Source organism: Harpegnathos saltator, unplaced genomic scaffold (assembly GCF_003227715.2).
Source record: "Harpegnathos saltator strain DR-91 unplaced genomic scaffold, Hsal_v8.6 scaffold122, whole genome shotgun sequence".
NCBI classification, from domain to species: domain Eukaryota; kingdom Metazoa; phylum Arthropoda; class Insecta; order Hymenoptera; family Formicidae; genus Harpegnathos; species Harpegnathos saltator.
This window is the reverse complement of record NW_020229898.1, coordinates 134,655-156,512: the sequence shown is the minus strand read 5'-3', so window position 1 is coordinate 156,512 and position 21,858 is coordinate 134,655. Positions and strand designations below refer to the sequence as shown.

At 48.2% G+C, this 21,858-nt stretch overlaps 1 protein-coding gene across 1 annotated transcript; it reads left to right on the top strand.

The window, feature by feature from the left end:
* Positions 1-218: 218 nt before the first annotated feature.
* On the top strand, positions 219-21,711 carry LOC105187689 (Krueppel-like factor 6). Its single transcript, XM_025306105.1, has 3 exons — positions 219-613; positions 5,334-5,545; positions 19,824-21,711. Exons 1-3 carry the CDS (start codon positions 537-539, stop codon positions 19,994-19,996), a joined length of 462 nt encoding a protein of 153 aa, XP_025161890.1. The 5' UTR covers positions 219-536; the 3' UTR covers positions 19,997-21,711.
* Positions 21,712-21,858: the final 147 nt, after the last annotated feature.

Here is a 21,858-nt window from a genome sequence, read left to right as displayed (position 1 = left end):
AGTGTAGAAATTTGACAGATGATATACTTTAATGAGTGGTTCACTCTACATGCATACCGATTCAGATCGATTTTCTGAAATCGATTCTTTACAAGCCGATTTTTTAAAGATCGATTTTTTTCTCCGTGATTCGAATCGACCTTTAAATCGATCTGTTTGAAGAAAAATCGGCATCCCTATTCCCGATACCGAGACGCCGCGTCGCCGGGCGACGAATGTGCAGATAAACGGAGCGTGACGACGGAGCGAGAGGGAGTATGACGAGCGTTTGATTTCTTTTTGCAGTGTCGTTGGGCGAAACAGCGTGGGACAGAGATCACGATCGAGACCGGAGCCGGGAGAGGAACCGAGAGCGCGAGCGCGAGAGGGTGCGCGAGAGGAGCCGCGAGAACGAGAGGGAATGCCAGCCCTCCGAGAGGGAGCGAGAGCCCGGGATCAGGGAGAGGGAGACGCGGGATCGGGAGAGAGAACGAGAACGAGAACGCGACAGGGATCGGCGGGAGCGGGAGAGGGAGCGGGACGTGTCGGTGCGAGTGATGGAGCCGCCCGATTCTGTCTTCGTTTCCTCGTCGGCGGCCCTCCTCGCGTTGCAGAGGATAAAGGAAGCGTCTTTGTAAGTATTATTCACCTGTTGCGTCCTCGCTCATGCGTGTCTCTCGCGTTGCGTAAGAGCGTGCGCGTGCGAGGGAGAGAGAGAGAGAGAGAGAGAGAGAGGTAGGTAGGTAGAGAAGGAGAGAAGAGAAACGACGCGGGTGAGCGTTCTCGAAAGTCGGAGGCTGGACGCGCTGTGCGACCGAGAGAGCCGGGCGTGTAGAGAGAGAGAGAGAGAGAGAGAGAGAGAGAGAGAGAGAGAGAGAGAGAGAGAGAGAGAGAGAGAGAGAGAGAGAGAGAGAGAGAGAATAAAAGTTAATGATTAATTGACAATTGATATCGCCGTCGGCGCGGCGCGATCGCGCCGAGCCAGGCTTAACCCTCGCGGACGGACAATGCGAGAATAATTTAACGTCCTGCCGACGACAACGACGACGACGACGACGACGTCTCCGGCGAGCGCCGCGATCGAAGAAATCGCTTTGTTCTCTCGTACACGCGCGTATCGGCGATCGCACGACGACAGACGTTAGTTACTCAAGCCGTTAAAAGTTCGCTTATTAACGGGTGAGGGAAACGAGGTAAATCGCAACTACAAAGTGCATACTCTTTTCTTTGGGGAAGAACGACGACGAGAGCATCGCGTCGTTGACTAATTGCGCTGTTCCTTCTTTCTCTCTTTCTCTCTTTCTCTCTCTCTCTCTCTCTCTCTCTCTCTCTCTCTCTCTCTCTCTCTCTCTCTCTCTCTCTCTCTCTCTCTCGCTCTCCGCCAAGCGTTGCGTAAACACCTATAAATAAATGCGAACACGTTGAAGCGCGAGTGACGACGAAGAGGCGCGAGGTGAAGACTAACTGCGCGAGTCGGGCTCGCCGCGAAGTACGAAGCGAAGGCTGACTTTATTATCGCCGCGGAATCGCTCGGAAACAGCTGGATATCGGCGGTTACACACACACACACACACACACAATGTATACAGGTTCGACGGTTCGCGCGCACTGCCATATTTCATCGAATGTATAAGCACGTCCAGGGTTAATAGGACGAGATCGTGCGGCGGGCTCCGTAAATCTCGTTTAATTCGCTCCCTTCGCCGCGCGCGAGCTCGCGACTGTCGTTCTCCATTGTGTCCGGGCAGCCCGGTGCACCTCCCGCGACAGAGAGCAGCCTCGACCCGGGGGTACGAGGAAAGTACGTAGTACCTAATCTCGTGACACCCGGCGCACGCTAACAAACCTCATCTTACACGTCCCGTCACGTCACGATTTCTTTGCTCGAGCACGCGCGTAGGTAATCTCTCGACTCGCCGCTTTCGATCAATTAGCGTGACGGCGATCCACCACGCTCGTCCTGCGGATCACCGGAGCGTCATCCTCCCGGAGCCGGCACGCGAACCTCGGTTCGTGGGTCCAATCGCGAGTAGAAACGGGATTTGCGGAAGAGGGCGGAGAACGCGAAAACGACGTACGCACGGTGCAGGAAAATTGGACGATTAATTTCGTACATTCGCTCGGCAAATGTAATTATCCGAATTGTCAAGCGCCATCGATCACGTAGCTCACGTCGCGATAATCACGATCTAGGCTGTTTCGACGCGAAAATCATAAATTCCCAGCGATGCTCGTTCGCTCGTCGACCGTAATTACACGGCTCGTCCCGCGACTATCCAGCGTTATCCAGCGTCCCGTTTCGTTCAGCGTCTTCAGCGTTCACGACGACGAAGAAACGCGACTGGGAAGCGCGCGTCCGATATAAATTTCCAGCCGTCTCCCTCGGCCGCACGCTCTCTCGCGCATGCTCTCGCGTTTCTATCTCTCTCCGCGCGTGTACGCGCGTCCACGTCCGAGCGCGCAAACACGAGTACCTTCGCGCGGGTACCGGTACCCGCATGTCAGCGCGCACCCCCTGCGGTTGGGACTCCTCCGCGACGAACTGCTCGCGGTAATACTTCACGACAAGTATACCTTCCAGCCGCTCTTCTCTTGTCTATTCATCGGCTCGTCGGATTTACGACGGCGCGATTTACCCGCGGCGATACGACCACGTGTCGCGCCTCTAACTTTTTCCTATCGCGCCGTCATCGAAGCAGCAGCTCGCGAGTCTCATTTTCGAGTTGTGCTTCAGCTCGAAAACCTCTCCCGCCCTCTCCTCTCCTCTCTCTCTCTCTCTCTCTCTCTCTCTCTCTCGTTTTCTTTCTCCCAAGCCTGTGAGCCGTGCTATACCCTTGCTATACTCGCGCGCTATATCCGCCATGTGAGCGACGTCGCTCAGATATACCCTATCGGCGCGTTTCATTCTTTTGTTTGTTCTTAAACTAGGATTTATCAACCGGTGTCAACCGCGACAAAGTAATAACTACCGGCGAGCGCGTATTTTTACCTGTTGATCTAGTAGCGTTTTCTTTTCTTTTTTTTTTTCATGTAAAATGCATCGCGACAAACACGCGTTTGCGCGCCACGTGGCCGGTCGACGTGTAATTTTCCATCCGCTAACATCAGGTTAACGGACTGTGACGTGTATGGCACAGTTGGAAAAGTTTGCGAGAGAGAAGGAGAGAGAGAGAGAGAGAGAGAGAGAGAGAGAGAAGAGAGAGATAGTCATTCGCAGCGGAGAATATCTGATTTTCGCTGATGGCGTTTACATCGCGACAGAGAAACTCGCGCGGGCGAGCGAGCAACAAAGAGACAACGCTCCTCTCTCGGCTCTCCTCCGTGAAGAGCGGATCAAGGTAGAGCGGCGCGAGCCGGATTACCGCGTCTGCAAACGGATTTACGTCAGTACAGTCGGGCACAACGCGCCGTACCGTGCGCGTTTATAGCGCGAACGGTGCGAGGCCTCGCACTGCGGCCTCGATGAAATACGGCGCGACCGTGGGACGCGGTTTTATCGAGCCGACTTCAAAATCCAGGCGGTCGCGATCCAGCTGCCACGTAGATCGTAGATCGGTATCGCGCTCCGTTATTTACGGCTCGACGAATTTATGCGAGATATAAATAGAGCCAAGCGTCGAATAACGCGGCCTCACGCGGCCGCGAGCCGCGACGATGACGGAAGAATTGCAGCGCGCTTATAATTGTATTATTGTTTGAGAAAAAAAGTCACGAGACAGTGAGATCGAATGAGCGGGTCGCGCTTCGATTCGTCGTTACCTCATTCCGCGCGAAATCGACGGCGGCTCCAGATCGCTCGGGTGTGCTCGCTTTTTCTCACTTGTAGGTTTTCGCGAGCCGACGCTGTCGCTCCGGGTCGTCTGTCGTCGGTGTTTGCCTCTCGCCTTTATTCGCGAATATTTTTGCGCCGCGTCAAATTGACCGGTACTAATACGGCGTGCGCTAAGAAACGCGAGCCGAGATCTATATCGATATCACGTACGGCTATCGCGGAAAAACAAGCCCCGCCAGAATTCAGTGTGTCAAGTTGAGATTGATCGAGCCGGACCGATACGCCTTTCTTGTTTCCAGCGACCGACCGGCCGATCGATCGATCGATCGATCGGTCGGTCGATCGGATCGGATCGGTCTGCTGCGCTTTCGCAGGATCGCTCAGTTTTTCGTGCGTTCGTAAGAAGGTACTCCTTCGCGACTCGCGACCGACTACTTTACATTGCAAATAAGACGTCATTTGTTATTACAATGAAATTATTCTCGTGTATCCAACGAAGCATCGCGATTAACGGAGTACTTTTCGCTCCGCCGGTGTCGAGTCTATCCAATTATCACATCGCTTTGGCCAAAAGTGTAATTTGAAATTTTTGGCTATATTCTTTTGTCAATGCAAAATGGTGTTATCGCTCGCATAGAATACTCAGGACGTCAGGAAGATGATTTTCTACGGATACACCAGTACGAAAATAAAATTGCGTTTGAAGACGAGAGAAAAAGCATCGAGTTGGAAATTTAGACTCAAGGGATAACGGAAACATATGAAAGTTAGTTTTCGAAATTTTAACAATTCGTGATAACGCGCTTTAATCGCGCGTCTTGAGAAAGAGAGAAGAGAGTGAGAGATCACATCTACCGCGGGACACACGATCGAGTCGATGCACGGCGCAAAACGAGCCCGATGAAGATGTCTCTCTCGTCCATATCGGAATTAAAATTGGCAACGACCGGCGCTCTCGAGCGTCGAATTTCTTGTCGCTCGTATGCCCGTATGCCCGTCGCAATCAATGTCATCGCGAGTGCATGGTGTATAGTTATGAGCTATCGGGCGCAAAAAAGACACGCGATCCCAGGCCTTCCGAGTCCTTCACAATTCGCGGTGCGTCGCGTTATGCCGTTTTATAAATCGCTCTCGACTTCTTCCAGCGGAATATCACCTCGCGTTTCCGATCTTCTCGTTTCCAATGACGTTAACTCGCCGTCTCCGACCGGATCGAGCGAGTTCTTCGGGCGCCTTTTTATCTCCAAAATTCGCGGAGCACAGAACGAATGTGCGGAACAATTTTTACGCGGTGGCGACTCGTGGCGTCGTACACACTTGGAAAATTGAGTACTCGTGTGTACTCAGTTTGCGTATTTAATTTTTCAAGTACGCGTATCAGCCACCACCGTATTCACTCGCTCGGATGCTCGGCTTTCTACGCGAGGAAGATCGTCTGGAGGAAATCGTGCATCCGTCCGGATGCAGTAATATCAGAGTGACTTGCTGGTACCACCGCGCGCGGCTGTCTACCATCTCTCACGTTTGTTCAATGTAAACATGCCATTTAACCGCTCGCGGGGGATTAACCGTCTAATTACAGCGTGTTCCACAAACGCCCGACGCTAGCGACCGGCATCGGACTGGGTGGTAGAGGAAACGCCGGCGTCGGCGGAAACGGCGGTGGTTTGGGTGTCGACAGCGAGTGCGGTGACGCGCTGAAGAGACGCAAGGTTCACAGATGCGATGTACCCGGCTGCGACAAGGTTTACACGAAGAGCTCGCACCTCAAGGCGCACAAGAGGACCCACACCGGTAAGTTGATCGGAGCGAGTGCGCGGCTTCCAGCCGGTGCCGGTAACGGCTGACTATTGAATTAAATTAAGTTAAACTAAATTAAATCAGTTAAACTAAACGATGCGAAAGTACCGACGTTCAAGATCGCTGAAAGTACGATTCGACTTGAACGATAAGGAAAATCCGACAGAAGCAATTTCAAATAGACGGATTGATGCCGACTGTCGAAAGAACTCGGCTGCATTTTTCTGCGCCCTGTATGATCCTTATTTATTTTTTTTTTTTTTTTTTTTTTTTTTACGAGCGCGTATTAATATTGCGTCAATGTTCACCGTTTTCAACATTCGAATTTTTCAGCCAGTCGTGATTTTTCCGAAAAAAAAAAAGTAACGTTCTCGTCTCGGGTATGGCAAGCCTTCCTCTGGTTATCCGGGTCGTATGTGTATCGTGGGAAATTCATCTCCTCGTATAAAATAAGCAAAACGCAAAGAGCGACTCGGTCATACGAAAGGTATCTCTCCGCATCGAGTACGCCGCTAAAAATGGCGAAAATAGAAAAGTTCGTTAAATTACATAGTATCGTCGCGTCATAAATCTCTCGGCATCCGTACGCGATCGGCAGAGAGAGAGAGAGACAGAGAGAGAGAGAGAGAGAGAGAGGCTACGGGGGTACCTTATTGAAGCCTCATTGGAAAAGCTAATCAAGATCGAATAAATCAATCGATTCGAGAAACAAACGCGCTACATTGTCGACGCGCGATCGTGACTCACGCGTGTGCGTCAGCGATCGTCGGAACGATCGCGCTTCGTCATTTTAACGCGCTGACCCTTTCGAATTCACCTTCGAATGTGTGGATTCAACGTCACAATGACGCTATCGTATCGCGAACGCTATCTCGGTCGTTTCTGCGATAGTACGCACCCAAAAGACATCAGTTTCTCCCTATAGAAGAAGAAGAAACCTCGCCGCGTGTAGTTCGGCGTCGTCGTCCCCGTGTCTCCGCGTCAAGTCGACCGCTCGCTATCGAACATCACCGCGAGGTCTCTTTTCCCTCCCCCCGCACGGTCCGATGTAATAATAACGTTTAACTCGAACGCACGGCCGGTAGTTAACGACCTGTCGCCCGGCTGGGTCAAGTACTCGGCGGTAAATCATTAGTCATCGAGCATTCCTTCGGTACCTACGAGAGAGAGAGAGAGAGAGAGAGAGAGAGAGAGAGAGAGGCAGAGAAAAAGAGAGAGCACGGCGAGACGGTGCGCTCCTCTCGAGCGAGGTGCTCAAATTGGACGCCGCTAACCGGTAGTCGCTCGCCGCGAGATTTACGAGTCGACGACTCGAGACGCGATTGTACGATTAGAATAGAAAGGCGCTTTTGGCAATCGTTCCTCCACGACGCGGATACGCGATTCCGCTTGATCGCAGAGAATTACCGTCGCAAGTGTCCCATAGTTAGCGCGAGCGCGTTTTCCGGAGACCAAAGCTACCCGAACGGACTTTGTATGCTTTGTATATTTCTCACCAGCACGCACGCGACGTGTAATGTTCGCAAACAAACGTACCCCCGTGATTACGTCGCGATGCCTACCGTCGGGCGTGCTCGTCGATTGTGCGAGCCTATTTCCCTTTAGAGAGATCTTGTATGATTTTTATATATATTTTCCTCCGCACGCTTCGTGTATTATTTTTTATGAGCACGCGCGACGTATAAAGGAGGATTCACACGTGGGGAAAGAAGCAGAAAGCAGAAAGGTAGAATTCCATCAGAACTCGCGCTATTAGTCTCTCTCTCTCTCTCTCTCTCTCGCTCTCGCTCTCGCTCTCGCCGTCGCTCTCTCTCTCTCGCCCTCGTCCTCGCCCTTGCTCTCGCTCTCGCTCTCGTTCTCGCTCTCGTTGAGAGTAGAGCGGGCTCTGAATGTGTAGAGCTCAGAATGCAGAGTCGCAGAGTTCAGAACGACAACGCGCCCCGCGATATTCCGTCGCGTCGCCGGCGTCCGGACGCGCCCTGCGATCTCGCCCATCGGACTCGTCGCGCGTCACGGCATAACAGATAAGCGGCGCACACGCGCGTCGGCGCGGCGCCGGGACTTTTGCCGCGCGTGATCCGCGACCCGCAGAGGTCAGGGGTCGCCGGCATTCGCACGGCCGGTGTGTGTATGTGTGTGAGTATTCACGAGCGCGGAGACCTCGCGGAAATTCGATCCCGTTCCCGAGGCGTCGCCGAGAGGCGCCCTCCGTCCGTCCATCCGTCCGCTCGTCGGGAATTCGCACTTTTAGCCGTTTCGTAGGCGCGAGGGTGCCCTCGCGCATACACCCTGGCCATTTATTACCGCGTCACGAGAACTTGGAGGAGGTCGCGCCGTTCTGTTCCGTACCTGACCGCGTGCATACACGGCGCGGCTCTGCTTCAGGAATTTCCGGTGGATAGGCACCTTCGTGAAGGCATCGCGCCGCCGTCTAGAGAGGCCGGCGACGGCGGGGAGAGAGGGCGTGGTCGTGAGAACCAGGATCTTTTGTCTGGTCCATGGTTCAACCGAGAGACGCGGCGCGACCGCGGTGCTCAACCCGGAGGAGAATCCTGCCTTCCTGAGGTCTTTCCCATCACATCGGTTTCGCCCGCGAGCTTGCGCGCACGTCTTTGAATGATCTTGATAGGCACAGGTGGGAGGGGGGGGGGCTTTTGTCGTGTTTTCGTCATGGAAAGTATACGTTTCGTCGTGTCAGTGACAAGACGTGTGTCTCATTAGCAAATTCTTCGTAGTGTAGGGGATTAAATGAGAGATTAGAAATACGGAAACCACCGCGAGAAGTTTCTTCCGATTCGCCGGCGGTTTCGATGACCGTTCCGGAAAACTCGTGATTGCCCTTCGCAGGGATCTTCTGGTTCCCCGTCTTTGCGAGATTCACGCGCGCGTCAGCTCGTGCTGTCGCTTTAGTTTCCGCTCGGTACTTCCACGGTCGGTTGCCACGGTCAGAGGCTCGCTTCGCAAAGATCGAGACATGCTTCGCGCATTAGGGTGCCGTTATGTCGGGCGGTTTTACGAAATCCTCGGCGCGGTGATCGGGTCTGGCTGGCATAGGAAAGGCCAGCTCTTGACATACAGCCCGTGCCGTTTGTATGTCGTACGCGCGCTTCGCCTCGACTAATAATTGTTTCAACGACCGCGCAACGCCGACTCGGCTCTCTCGCGGCGGCGAACCGCCGCCTATCCATCATTCTAACGCCGCGGCATTACCGCGGCCATCGAGATACCCTTACGGGGACGCGCGAATGGCGGTATTCGCCGGTGTACCCTGAATGTGGGAAATGCCAATTCATTGATTACCGTCATTTCAACGATTCCGCGGCGTAACTCGTTCGTAAATCGCACGATCATGACTGTCGTTGCGAAGCAAACGGCAGGAGCGAGCGTAAAATTGTCCCGGCGGCTCGAGGGCAGCGACGGGCCCGCCAGCTAATTCGCTCTCGACGACGCGACTCGTGACTGCGGGGAACTTTGTGCAACTCAAGTTCGTGTCAACGTGGCGACGGGAAAAAACGACTCGGTCTTGGACGAGACGAGAGCGGCGTTTCTCCGGCTCTGCGGCGACGCGCTACGCTCGATGGAAATTGTTACTTTGAATCGGCCATGGATTTATGACGAGAGATCCAAAGATTCCCGCCCGTTGATTCCCATCGACTGATAATAATACATTGCATGAGCTAAGTGCGCAGAGTTGTTTGTTTAATTTATGGAAAGATTTTCATGTATATTTTATCGCAGAGAGAAACGTCATCATTTAGTGATGTGACAGCTTTTGGTTTTGAAGAAGTTGTAGAATAAAATTGCACAAATCTCCAACGCACAGTCCAGCTTTAGGAAAAATATTGTAAAAAGAGATACGATTCGCGTGTAATTTTTACCGCGAAATTTTTTCCGTCCGATCGACGCTGTATAAAATTTCGAGTAGAGGACGCGTTACAGATGGATATGGATATATCTAATTTTCTTATTAATTTCTACTAATAATTTTTAACTATTAGCTATTTTTTTTACTATTAGCTGATTTATTAAGGAAAATGGAAGGTGGAGGATGCAAGTCGCGAGTCGAAGGAGGTACGATCGGCGGTATTAATTGCTCCCGCGGGAGATCGTGATGAACGTTGTTCACATTACGCGGCTCATCGGCGATGTAACGGAACAATGAGAGAGTCTAATGCCACTTGTAATATATCCACGGCGGGGGAGAGGGACGGGGGAGGAGGCTCACGTGATGCTGATGTTGTTGCGTGTAACGAGAGTTGCATTACAGGTAGAGAATCATAGCTCATTATGAGCTGCGCACGGTAAATCGCCCTTCCACGATCATACCGGCGAGAGAGAGAGAGAGAGAGAGAGAGAGAGAGAGAGAGAGGGAGGGGGGAGACCATTCCTATGTCCATTAACGCACACATGAAATTCCTTATCTAACCTGTGAGAAATCGTATGGCAACATGTGTATCCACCAGGTATCTCTAATTATCGCATTTCCTCGTCGGGACGATTCCGCGCGTGAGTTAAGAAGTGTTGCCAAGCCGCTTTCCTTCTCAAAAGTATCGCGCCGCTCCGCTCTCCCCCTCACACGTCGGAGCTTTCCACAAGTCACGATTTTGCTTCAGACGCAAGACCCTTAACGAGGCGTAATTAAACGGAGGGCGGGAGAGGGCAGCGGGAGAGGCGATTTAAATTTAGGTTTACCCGCAATTGACTTTAGTCGCGATTAGCGTGAGCGATACGCGCGTGGGAAACACGCCGCGCTTCACGACACGCTCGAATCCTTCGATCGCGTAGCGCGCGATGTACTGCGCGCATTATGTATGTATTCCGCGCCTGTCGCCCCAAAGTTCTCATTTAAATAAACAGTAAATTATAATGAAAGGGGACAATTATTGCGTTTCCTGCGGTCACAGCCTTTTCCTCGTCGACGTATCACACTGATAGAAAAATATAGTTGAATTAACTATAATCTCACTATATTTTATAGTTCATTTTGGCGTCAACCATATTTTTATAGTTCGTGGAAACCTGCAAAATATAGTAGAATAAGCACAAATATATAGTCAATAATTGTCTTAAATAATTTTAGTTTAGTTACTTTTACCACATATATGGTAATTTCTCATTCACAAATATAGTGAGATTTAATATTCATATAGTTACATCTGTCATCATTTAGCAAATATTCTGGTAATATTGACTATATAAAAGAGAGAGTACCAGGTTACCTACCATTTTATATTTGTATCCATACAATAATTTTAGTTTACTATAATTCTTAGTAAAAATATTATATGGTTGGTACTATGCCTATATCGTAATTATTACCGATATTATGGTAATACTTACTATAAATCTGATATTTCGGACTATAATTTAGTTACTATATCACTATAGTTCCAAATATCATATACTTTTCTCTCAGTGTGCATAATGAAAACAACTTGTGATGAAAATAACGTTCTTGATTCCATATTATTGATTCCGATCGCGTATCATCTCGGAAGCAGAAGCGGCCGTTTCGCCGAAGTTCCTGCTGTGAATCGAGAACGCGTGCGAGCGGATCGCTCGCAATTGCGAAACGCGCGAGCCGCGGAAAGACCGTGAAGGATGAGCGATCGCGAGAGACTGAGAATCACTGCGCGCGATTATCGGCGTATAGACTCGATGTCAGCCAGCTGGCGTGACCCTTGATAGACAGGCGGAGGTTTGGTGAGACCTCGCGTATTAATTAAGGCGAATTAGCCTTGGCGCAAGCCAGTCAAGACGACGGTCGATCGGTTCCGTACATATCGAGGGATACGCCGATGGATCGCCGCCGCCACTTTGTGGATCTTTTCGCGAGCGACGGCCAACGTTGGTGCTTCGATTAGCCGACGACAGACCTGTTATTAACAATGCGCTTATGCATTAATGCCGAAGGCTGCGATTACCCGCGCTGGGTTAACGATTTCCCGACCTGCCCGCATTGTTCTCGTTAGTTGCGATTAACCCCGTCGCTCTCTCTCCCCTTTCTCTCTCTCTCTCTCTCTCTCGTGCTCCATTTCGTCCATTCTCTGAATTTCTCGCTTGAAACGAGCGGAAAACGGCAGCGGGCGGCGGTGCCTTCGTGTGGAAATTGCACGAGTTGAATGTTTCACTCGAGCTTACAGCGGATTCTGACTCGAACTACGAGTAAATATTTCGGGATCGACGAGAGCGAATGTTTCCGTGGATCGCGTGGAAGATTTACTCTTCCATTTCGAGCGGAAGTGTCCGACTCGACCACTCGGAACGAAAAGTGCACTTTGTTACGAGATGAAGAATCCCCCGAATCCGCGAGCGAGTGGACGATCAGTCTACTCTTCGGCTGAAAATATCGCCACTTTGCGCTCGCTCCGGCTGACATTTCACTCTGAAAAATCTAGAGAGCAATTGATCTCTCCCCATTGTTTCCCCGGGAAAACAGGGACCGCACGGAAATTCGATTGTAGAAGCGCGAAAAGAAGCTTCCCAGGAAGTCTCGCACCAGCCAATCGCCTTCACGGTTATCCCAGCCGAGTTTCGACGCACGCAGCTGAACGCTCGGACGAATTCTCGCGGCAGCGGTGTACCTCACGGAGATACCTCACCGAATCCTCGCATCTGATCCTCTCATTTAGCCGCACAAACCAGCGAGAGATCTCTCTTTTCGTGCACGCGTTGCAACACGAACGAGCGTTGCTGACGCGATCGCGTCGCGGCGCGGGCGAGATTAACGTGATGTTAATCTGCGGCTACGCGCAATAAACGTGCGGCTCGCGCGCGCGCAAAAACGCGATCGAAATACATGAATAACAGGGAGGATAGAAAGAGGGGACGGTGACGAAAGAGGAGGCGACTAATGCGATGCGCTCTCGTTCGGCTTTTGCCCGTCGCGGCCGCCGATTACGTACGCGCTCGCGCTCGCGCGGTCTCGTAAATGGACTAATTATTCATGATTACGCAAACGGCCGCGCACTCCTTCCCCGCCATTAGTCGTACACGCTGTATCGTCGGCGCATTGCGCAATGATATTCGCCCATTGGGCGAAGTCGAGTCACGCTAAACCGGCCGATTCAGATCCACCGCCGAGAGAGCGTGGATGTCTTCGATCATCCGGCTCCGCGCCGCGCATCGAGAGAGGCTCTCTCTCTCTCTCTCTCTCTCGATCCTCTCCGACCGATCGCGGATCAAGCGAGAAAACAACCTGCCGCCGCCGCCGCGTCTAATTACACCGGCTTTCAGGGGAACGCGAGTTGCCTCATTAATTACCGTTCGGTAATTAGCCCCGCGGTTACTGTCAAAAAGGTGGCGTTAATATTCTCTGGCGGCTGGCTTCTTTCCCTTCTTCTCGGCTTTTCCGTTCTCGTTTCCTCTCTCTCTTTCTCTCTCTCTCTCTCTCTCTCTCTCTCTCTCTCTCTCTCTCTCTCACTTTCTCTCACGCACTCGCGGTTGTTATGGACAACGTGACACGCCATCTGCGAATGCGTTTTTTCTGCGGATACCGCGTGAGCGTGACGTCTTCGTCGCTCTGACGGAGCGGACGAGCGCGATCGCCTGCGGTGAAGAACAATCCTCCTTCTTCAGGGAGTGAATATAATACACACTGCATGAAAAATTCGCCGCGTCAAGGAGATTCGAGATCCCCCGAAGAGAGGGGAGCGAGCCCCCGGGCGGTGCTCACGGCGAGCTCACGGGGCGATCTTGGCGATCTTGGCGATTTCCCTGCGCGCGCCGCGGTAATTAAAACGTCCAATTTATAAAGATTAATCGTCCCTAATGCGTAATAATAAATGCGCGTACTCCAGGACTCTCCGTCCCGCGCTCGGAGGGCGGCTCACGCCCCACGACGCGATAATTGTCCCGTCCGTGGCTTTAACAGCGGCCATTTGCAAGGGCAAATACCGAATTAAGGATCAAGCGTCGATCCGTTCCGCCCAAACCCCCGCTGGTAATAACACTCCTCGCGCCTTGACCCGCTGTGACTTACGACCTGTGGCTGGGAGCCGGCGGCAGCGGCGGCGGCGGAGGGGTCCGCGGACGCGGACGTAAATATATCGATCAAACCGCGCGGCGGTTTCCACGAGATCGGGCCTGGAGACGGCACGTCGTCGCCTCCGTCCGCTGCATCCGTGGCCGGCCCATTAGCCAGCTTTTTTAGCGGCGCGGTTAATGGGATCGCGAACCGACCATCTGATCGTAACGCTCGATTCCGTCTTCGTCCCGCGCTGCACGAAGCGGCTGAACTTGATGGCGATTACGTCAAACCGCCTCGCGATCCGCTTCCGAACCGTGTTCTGCTCGGTTTCGCTGCGCTGTGAAATCGTCATTTCGCGCAGGTTGCCCCGTTGAAGCGCTTAATAATTCGGTTATGAGTGAAACGTTCGCATTGCAACGATTCCCGTCGGCCATGAGTCGGTATATGAGACTCGCGCGAAAATCGGCAGGAAGTCTAGCGGTCTGCGGCATCGACATTTTACTAATCCGCTTTCGGTATAAGGACATCAGTATATATCGGTATAATTTTTCGCATTTGAAGCAGAAGGATGGATCTCAGGAATCGTTATTATCGGCGGGGAGTCATGTTTTCGGTCAAAACGTGGCAGAAAGAGCAATACTTAAAAGTCCGGTAAAATGAATAATGCAGCGATGCATTTACAGCTGTTCCATAGGGAAAGTGTGGCTTGAGGAGTCGAGAGGGGGCTAAAAAGCAACGCAAGAAATGGAAAGAATTTGTCACGCGGGAAGCAAGAGTCCAGCGGATAATAAATGGAGAATTAAGTATGGGAAGCTCAATGGAAAGTGACGGTGCTTAACAACATGCACTATACACGGTGACGCGAATTGCACGAGCTTTTCCTCATTGAGGAAGTTTGCTGTGTGTTTAAAGTATCTCTCAGACTAAAGGAGAACGGTTGACTCACATATTCGCGTTATACGTCTCGTCACAGAGGTGCGAGGATTTTGCCGCATTCACACTTTCTCGTACGATCTCACCGCTGCTCTCTTTCCTCCTTTGCGAGAAAAGTTTCCGGTAATTGATAAGTTATCGATATGGTAGTAATCCGTCCATTAAAGCTGATTCTTTAGTTGCGGCAAACGCTTTACGAAATTTTGTTTATGAAAAATGCTTATGAAAAAGTAACGTCGAAAGCAAAAAGTTTTTGGACACGATGATGTATTAACTTATATTGTGTTGTCGCCATCACGCCAATATGGAATATTATATCATTTTGTTATATATCTATGTACCGTAAATTTATCGGCAAGTTATTATCTATTAGGTATCCAGAAAAGTTTTTGCTGTTTTTTCTGTGAAAAATGAAATAACTAATGTTAAATAATTTCACTATCTTTCAAGCTCTCCGCAAGTTAATTTTGAATTCGTCTCGATTGTAGTCTTCAGACCCTCGTTATTTAAAGAAAATGGTCTTTCAGGTCGGGATGCATCTTCAAGGCTCTCATCGTCTGAAGCAAACTTTTGAAATCCGTAACGAGCAGTTCCTTCCTTCACTACATTTTCTCTGAATGCCATATCAATACTTCGACAAACTTCTGACGCGTTGGAACAACGTTTGAACTCGCATAATAAACGCGCACGAATAATTTATTTTTGGATAGCTATATTAAGTGGGTAAAAAATACACACAGATTGATGTTTACTGCTCTGAATGTAACAATTGAATGACACAAGAGATATATTTTATAGTTTGAGTTATATATTGTTATATGCACACACACGAATTATATACACACACATTAGTTAGTAACTATAAAAATTTCTAGGATTGTGACCAACAAAGCATCAGCAAGAACTTTTCTGGCAAGATCAGCAAGAACCTGATATATTTTCTGACATTTCATATTAAACAAAGTTATACCAACTCAATTGTCATTGGCGCTGACGTAAAATCAGATGGTACGGGATGCGATAAGAACTGTCAGAACTGCAGTTCTCTTTATTGGGATACTATCTAGCCCGGTTAATTAAAACGCGCCTTCGCGGAAAGAAATGGGCATGTTGAAAATTATCGGGCGTAAACAACGAGCACGGGATTGCGCCTGCCGAGGTGTAAACATCGCCGAGGTCACACTGACGAGGAACGCGGTCGCTAATATTTTCGCTAGCTCGAAGCCGAAGCACGAGCATGAGAAAAAATATATCGGTGTATCGAGGAAGAGACTGTCGTAGCAATGATTCGTTAAATTTTCTTAAATTGACACTGCGCATAAATATTATGCACAAAATATCAAATTAATATTCGTATAAAGTGTTGCAAAAAGAAGCCAGCTTCAGTGCAATCAATATGATTTTGTACTCGTCAAATATATATCTTATCGATTATCACTCTCAAGGTTCCGCGTATAAGTTTTCGCAGAATAAATATTTCCGCAGTGATCAGAGAGGAAGCAAACAGTGCTTCTCGCAATTCACATTTTTATTAAGCTAGATATGAACGCATATTGTCGCGCACTATTTTTTATTATCTCTGGTCGAAAACCAATGCGATTTTTATCCCAAAAAGAAGTAAACACGATAAATTGCAACGTTCCGAGAATGTATACGTGAGACGCGATTCACGTAGAATCAATCGCGAATGAAAATTACGATGTTTAGACAAGAGAGAAAAAACGAAAATGTTTTGTTTCGCGAACGGTAATTCGAAAGAAACGCACGTCTTGTTAAGGACTAAGTTGTAATGTAAATAAACGCGCGTACCGAATTTATCAGTAATTTCAAATGAAATATTATCGGTTCTGACATGAAAAATGTAGAAAATTGATAAACTCGACAGACATAAAATTTATCAAGCCGAATAAGAGCAATAATGGTGAATTTCACGTGCGATGGCGCAATTCTGGTCAAATTTTAACATTATACACTACTCAAAGCAGGAGTTATATTGATTGAATCGCAGCAAATAATTCCATATCTTGATTTCAATATAATAAACTAAAGCATTTATATCTGTATCTTTTAATGATTCAGAGTAAATATAAAAGAGAGAAATATATATCATTATCTTAAAGATTCTGTTGTATAATACGGTCATTGAAAGACTCGATCTCCTGATTATTTCGAGCAACGTGTGAAAAAAGTATAATTAAATCGCATTGATTTTCTCGAGATATTGCAAACATCCATCACCATAAAAATGTCTTTTCTTCTCTGACTCACCGATACACAGCAGACAGAGTCAGCCGCGTTCTGCTGCGGATCTGTAACAAAAAATATAGTTTCGTTAATTAAACTATTAGGTTAAAAATTAGGTTAGGTTGAGTTCAGTTTGCGGAAGCGCGCGCGCAGTTACGAACGTTCCCCCTTTGCCATCGTAATTCAATGGCTTTTATTCCAATCGCTCGGTTTTCGATCGCAATGAATCAAGAAGAAACAATCGATGAATCTCACCTTCAAGCCGACTCTGCTCGGCCCGAACCGGATCCTCCGGTGCGGCATCGGCGTCCGTCGAAACTGCGTCCCGGTAACCTCAGTTATCGCGTGGCCGCAAACTCCAGCAGATCTGTAACAAAAAGCGAGTTTCCTCATCAGTATTACAGCGATAAATGCGCCCCGCATCAAGAGTACGAAGACTCGAAACTACAAATTAGCTTCTTCAACTTAACCAAGTTAACCAATGAAAGTTTACCTTTAAAGATCATGAAACACTGCTATTGCTCGAGATGCTCCGGATCGTCACGCACCGCACATACACACACACGCACGAATATTACACGTTACACGCGCGCGTACACTGTGATCGAGCGTGAAAATTCGGAAATTATTACGCGCAGCAATCCGCCGATCCGTCCGCCGCCGCGGCATCAACAATAATGGAGGCGATCGCGGCAGTTGCATATTTATAAACATATTGTTTTCAAAGTCGCGCGACCTTATCCCGCCGGGACGTGTCTAATGCCGGTTCTACAATACGTCGTATGTTGAAATCGGATGTCGGAAGGTAGTCAGTGGTCCAATGAGGAAAACTCGTTTTCGGAAAATAAATTTTCTTATTGGATTTTCTTATTGACTCTGTCTTCCGACATCCGACGCCGACATATGATTGATTGTAGATAGGGCTTCAGAGAACCCGTAAAGTTGTATAAAACTTACCTTTTTAAACAAAAAGGTAAAAAGAGGCGCCAAGTACACGCGCAACACATATTGTGTTATTTTTAGGAATTTCAAATTATTTTTTTTCAAGTTATATATGTAACATAAAATTTTACAAGTAAAACTTAGAACTATAATAAAACTCTACAACACTGTTCTACTTTGCAAAAGAAATGATATATTAAAATAGTAACGCCAACTGAGAAACTTAACATATATATATGATTACAATATAATTAATTCTTTATTCAAGATAAACGGCAATATTTATGTTTTTAGTACTGTGCATCGTACCGCACCTGAGCGTGTATCTTTGAGCAATGTAATTTATTATTTTCGTTATACAAGTAATAAGTTTGTACAAGTAAAACTTATACCTCTAACAATAAATTCTTCTATTGTAATACTATAAATAAAACTCTACAAAACTGTTCTACAAAATAATGATATAACAAAACAATAGCGTCAACTGAAAAACTCTACTCAACATTAATTCTGCAAATGAGAGCGATTTGCAATCTGAAGATTAATGTATCGAAAACTCCCAATGATACACAGTCTGATATTTCAAAAACAGTGTCTTCATTATTTACTAGAAAACTGAGTTTTATGGTTATTTTATGTGTTATTATAGCAATGCAATAAAAAATATTTAATGGAAAAAATCTTGGCTTCTCTCTCTCTCTCTCTCTCTCTCGCTCTCTCGCTCTCTTTCTCTTTCTCGCACATTTCTACTCCTGTATTCTAGTAATATTCTTCTCTCTCTTACTCTCTATCGTTTATTCACTCGCACTCGCTGCTTCTTCAGCGCGCTCGTAACGCCTCTGGTGTCGGAAAAATGAGATGCACAATCCCCTCTCCTCTGCGGTCTAGCGTTTTTTATTTTCTTACTGAATCGAAATTGTCCGTGATTTGAACTTTATCTTAAGATATCTACACTTAGAGACAACGTACACAAAAAACACAAGGACACTTTTCTTCTTATTTTTTAAGGCCGAATCGATTGGGACTGGGAAAAAACTCGATCGGTTTAGCCATTGCTGAGATATGAATATCTCACCTCGTTTCAACTCGCAGTTTCGCGTAATATAGACACGATGTGCCTCTTGATAATGGTTAGGGAGGGGAATATTAGGTATTTGTTAAAGGATAATTTGAGTAGGGTAGATAACAAGGAAGAAGTAAAAGCCTTAGCTGGATTAAGATGTGGTAACATGGAGGAAGGGAACAAATATTGGCTGAAAGAGGAATACAGAAAATGTGTGTTTTGTATAGAAGGTTGGGATACAGTGGAACATTACATCAGAGAGTGTAGGAAGATTAAGGGATGGTTTGTAGAATTAGGAAAGAACGAGGAAGATAGATTAAAAAGAATATGGAATGACGAGTTAGACGAGGAGAAAGGGAAAATATTAAAGAAATTATGGCGAGAAAAAGGAAAGAAGTTGAAAGAAAGTAAAAATAAGGGAATTTTGGGATAGGAGACGAACTGTGGTAATTTGTGGTAAATAAATTAAGATTAAGATTACACTAGGAAAAATATATTGTTGCGTGAACCAAAATTTTGTTGTAACAACAAAATAATTCGGTTAAAATATGCCCAACAAAACTGTTTGGTTCCTGCAAACAAATATCTTGTTTGATTGCGGCTTGTTCGTATAACGTAATACTTTTGTTATAGTAACCAAAAAGCTTTAACTAAATGAATTTTGTTAAAAACACTATAATTTTTTCTTAATATATAAAATCTAAATTGTAGTGCACAGAAAGACAAAAGAGTATCCATTATTATGTAATTTATTCGTTATTATGTAATTTTTATGGATGAAATTACTAAAATGGTTAATTCTTATGTATAAAGTCTAAGAACAAAGTCGTTTGGTTCAGAGAACAAAGTTTAGTTGAGACAACTAAATATATTTTGTTATATAAAACAAGATATTTGGTTGCTATGAAAAAAATGCTTCAACTAAACAGTTTTGTTAGAGACACTAAATTTTTTTCCTAGTGCAGATAGGTAGGTTAAGAGTATGAGTGAGTGGAGAAAAGGATGGAAGGATGAATATGTGCGGAATAAGTTAATAATTGTAAACCAAGTCCGCTTCTTGGCTTCTTGGCTCAAGTCGAATAAATACTAATCCGCTTTCGCTCTTCGCCGATCTGTTGCAGGCGAGAAGCCGTACCAGTGCACGTGGGAGGGCTGTACGTGGAAATTCGCACGATCGGACGAGCTAACGCGGCACTATCGCAAGCACACGGGCCAAAAGCCGTTCAAGTGCCATCTCTGTCAGCGATCGTTTTCGCGGAGCGATCACCTGTCGCTGCACATGAAGAGGCACTGATGAAGAGAGCCGTAGAAGTAGGAGTAGGTGGAGAAAGAGGAAGAAGAGAAGGAGACGAAGGAGGACCGTCTAGGCGCTGCCGCCGCGACGCGTCGCGACGCGACAGAACGAAGCGCCAGAGCCGCAGCAGCGATCCTCGGCAATCGATCCTGATCCCGAGTGATCCTAGACGAGACAGACAGGGAGAGGAGATGGACGACGATGATATTTTCTTACATTTGGGACCTGAAGAGCCGCGCCGCGAGCCGGCCCGTGCCGTGGTGTGTTGCGCACGGCCGGCCGGGCGGGCAGCAACTAGGGAAAAGAGAAGTATAATAGATCGACGAGGAGAAGTTATAAAGCAATTCGTTCGTTAGTTTAAGCGCTTAATCGCGAGCCGAGCGATCGCGACGCCGGCGACATCTCGACGGCTCTCGAGAACGGTCTAGAGCGATCGTGCGCGATCTCTCACGGTGCTGTCTCTCCCGCGAGACTTCTTTCGACTTTCGGCGACTCGTCTCTCTCGTCGCACGTCGGGCGATCGCGAGGCGATCGCCTCGCCTGGCAAAAAGGACGATCGAAAGTGGCGGCCGCGCGACAATCGGATTCGCGCTACGTCCGAAGCTTACGGAAGCGTCGCGTCGGACGCGGATGAGGAGCGGGGGTGGGGGGAGGGGGGGTTGACGTAAACGTCGCACTTGCCCCCGACGATCGCTTCGCGACTTCGCGACGCGGCCAGGATCCGCGCTTGTTGCGCGGCCGAGATCGCGGCGCGACGAGACGAGTATTGTTTACACGTGTAATCTGTGCTCCTCCGTTTCTAGCCAATTTCCACTCGCTCGACTATCCACTGTTTCTTCTCTCTCCCTCCCCACCCCTTCTTATCCTTCCTTCCCTTTTATCCTCTTTCCTCCTCTCCGCTTCTTTCCTCTTTCTTTTTTCTCGTTTCTCGTTTTTCGTACGTTTAAGTAAGTCCAGCTCAACTAGTCTAGAGCATCATATATCGAATCCACATCGTGAGGAGAATAGAGCCAGTAAATGAATTAATCGACTAAGGCAATTAATAAACGACTAGGATGTAAATTACAGAGTTAATATCGAACTCCGGTGACGGAGCTTGGGACTTAGCATGCTCAGTTAAATAAACTACAATCGTGATCGTAGACACGCTATATCGTGAAGCATTATATATTATTATAGCGATCCTTCGATTATGCACAAAGAATTTCGCGTTTAGGGACGGACAATCATCGACCTTTCATTGTGCGTGCTAACGAAGCGGGGGTTTTCTTTATCTTCATTGGAAACGAACGTTCTCGACATCCCGAAAGCCAGTATTACGACCGCGTACGAAGAAGCAATACGTATCGGCGACGTCGCGACGCCACAGTCGCGCGCGCGCGTTCGTTCTTCGAGATCCCCGAGTTAGTCGCGAAAGGCGCTTTTCCTTTCTCTCGATCGCGTTCGCGGATCGTCGGAGTTTCGATTCTTACGTAAAGGTGCCAAAGTAGAAGGTGCAATCGCGACGATGTCGTTCAATGAAATACTTGGTGCTTTACGAGGAAGCACAAGCGCATAATCGAGCTGATAAATTTTTATTCCCTTCTAACGCGCGCTTCTTGAGATGTTCGATCCTGACCGTATTGCGCGGTCATTGCGTTCCGACGCGAGCAACCACGTCGTCGACGACGATCGGTATCCTGGGGGAGAAGCTCTCGACGTAAAGATCCGCGGNGCGGACGGCGATTAAGTCGTCCGTGTGATCAACACGCGCCTGTAGTAACACGCGGCGAAATCAACGAAATGAGCTAACAACAGATTCGCGCGAATCGTTGAACGCGCCTTATTCTTTGCACGCTCTTTTGCTCCTTCATCTTTCGATC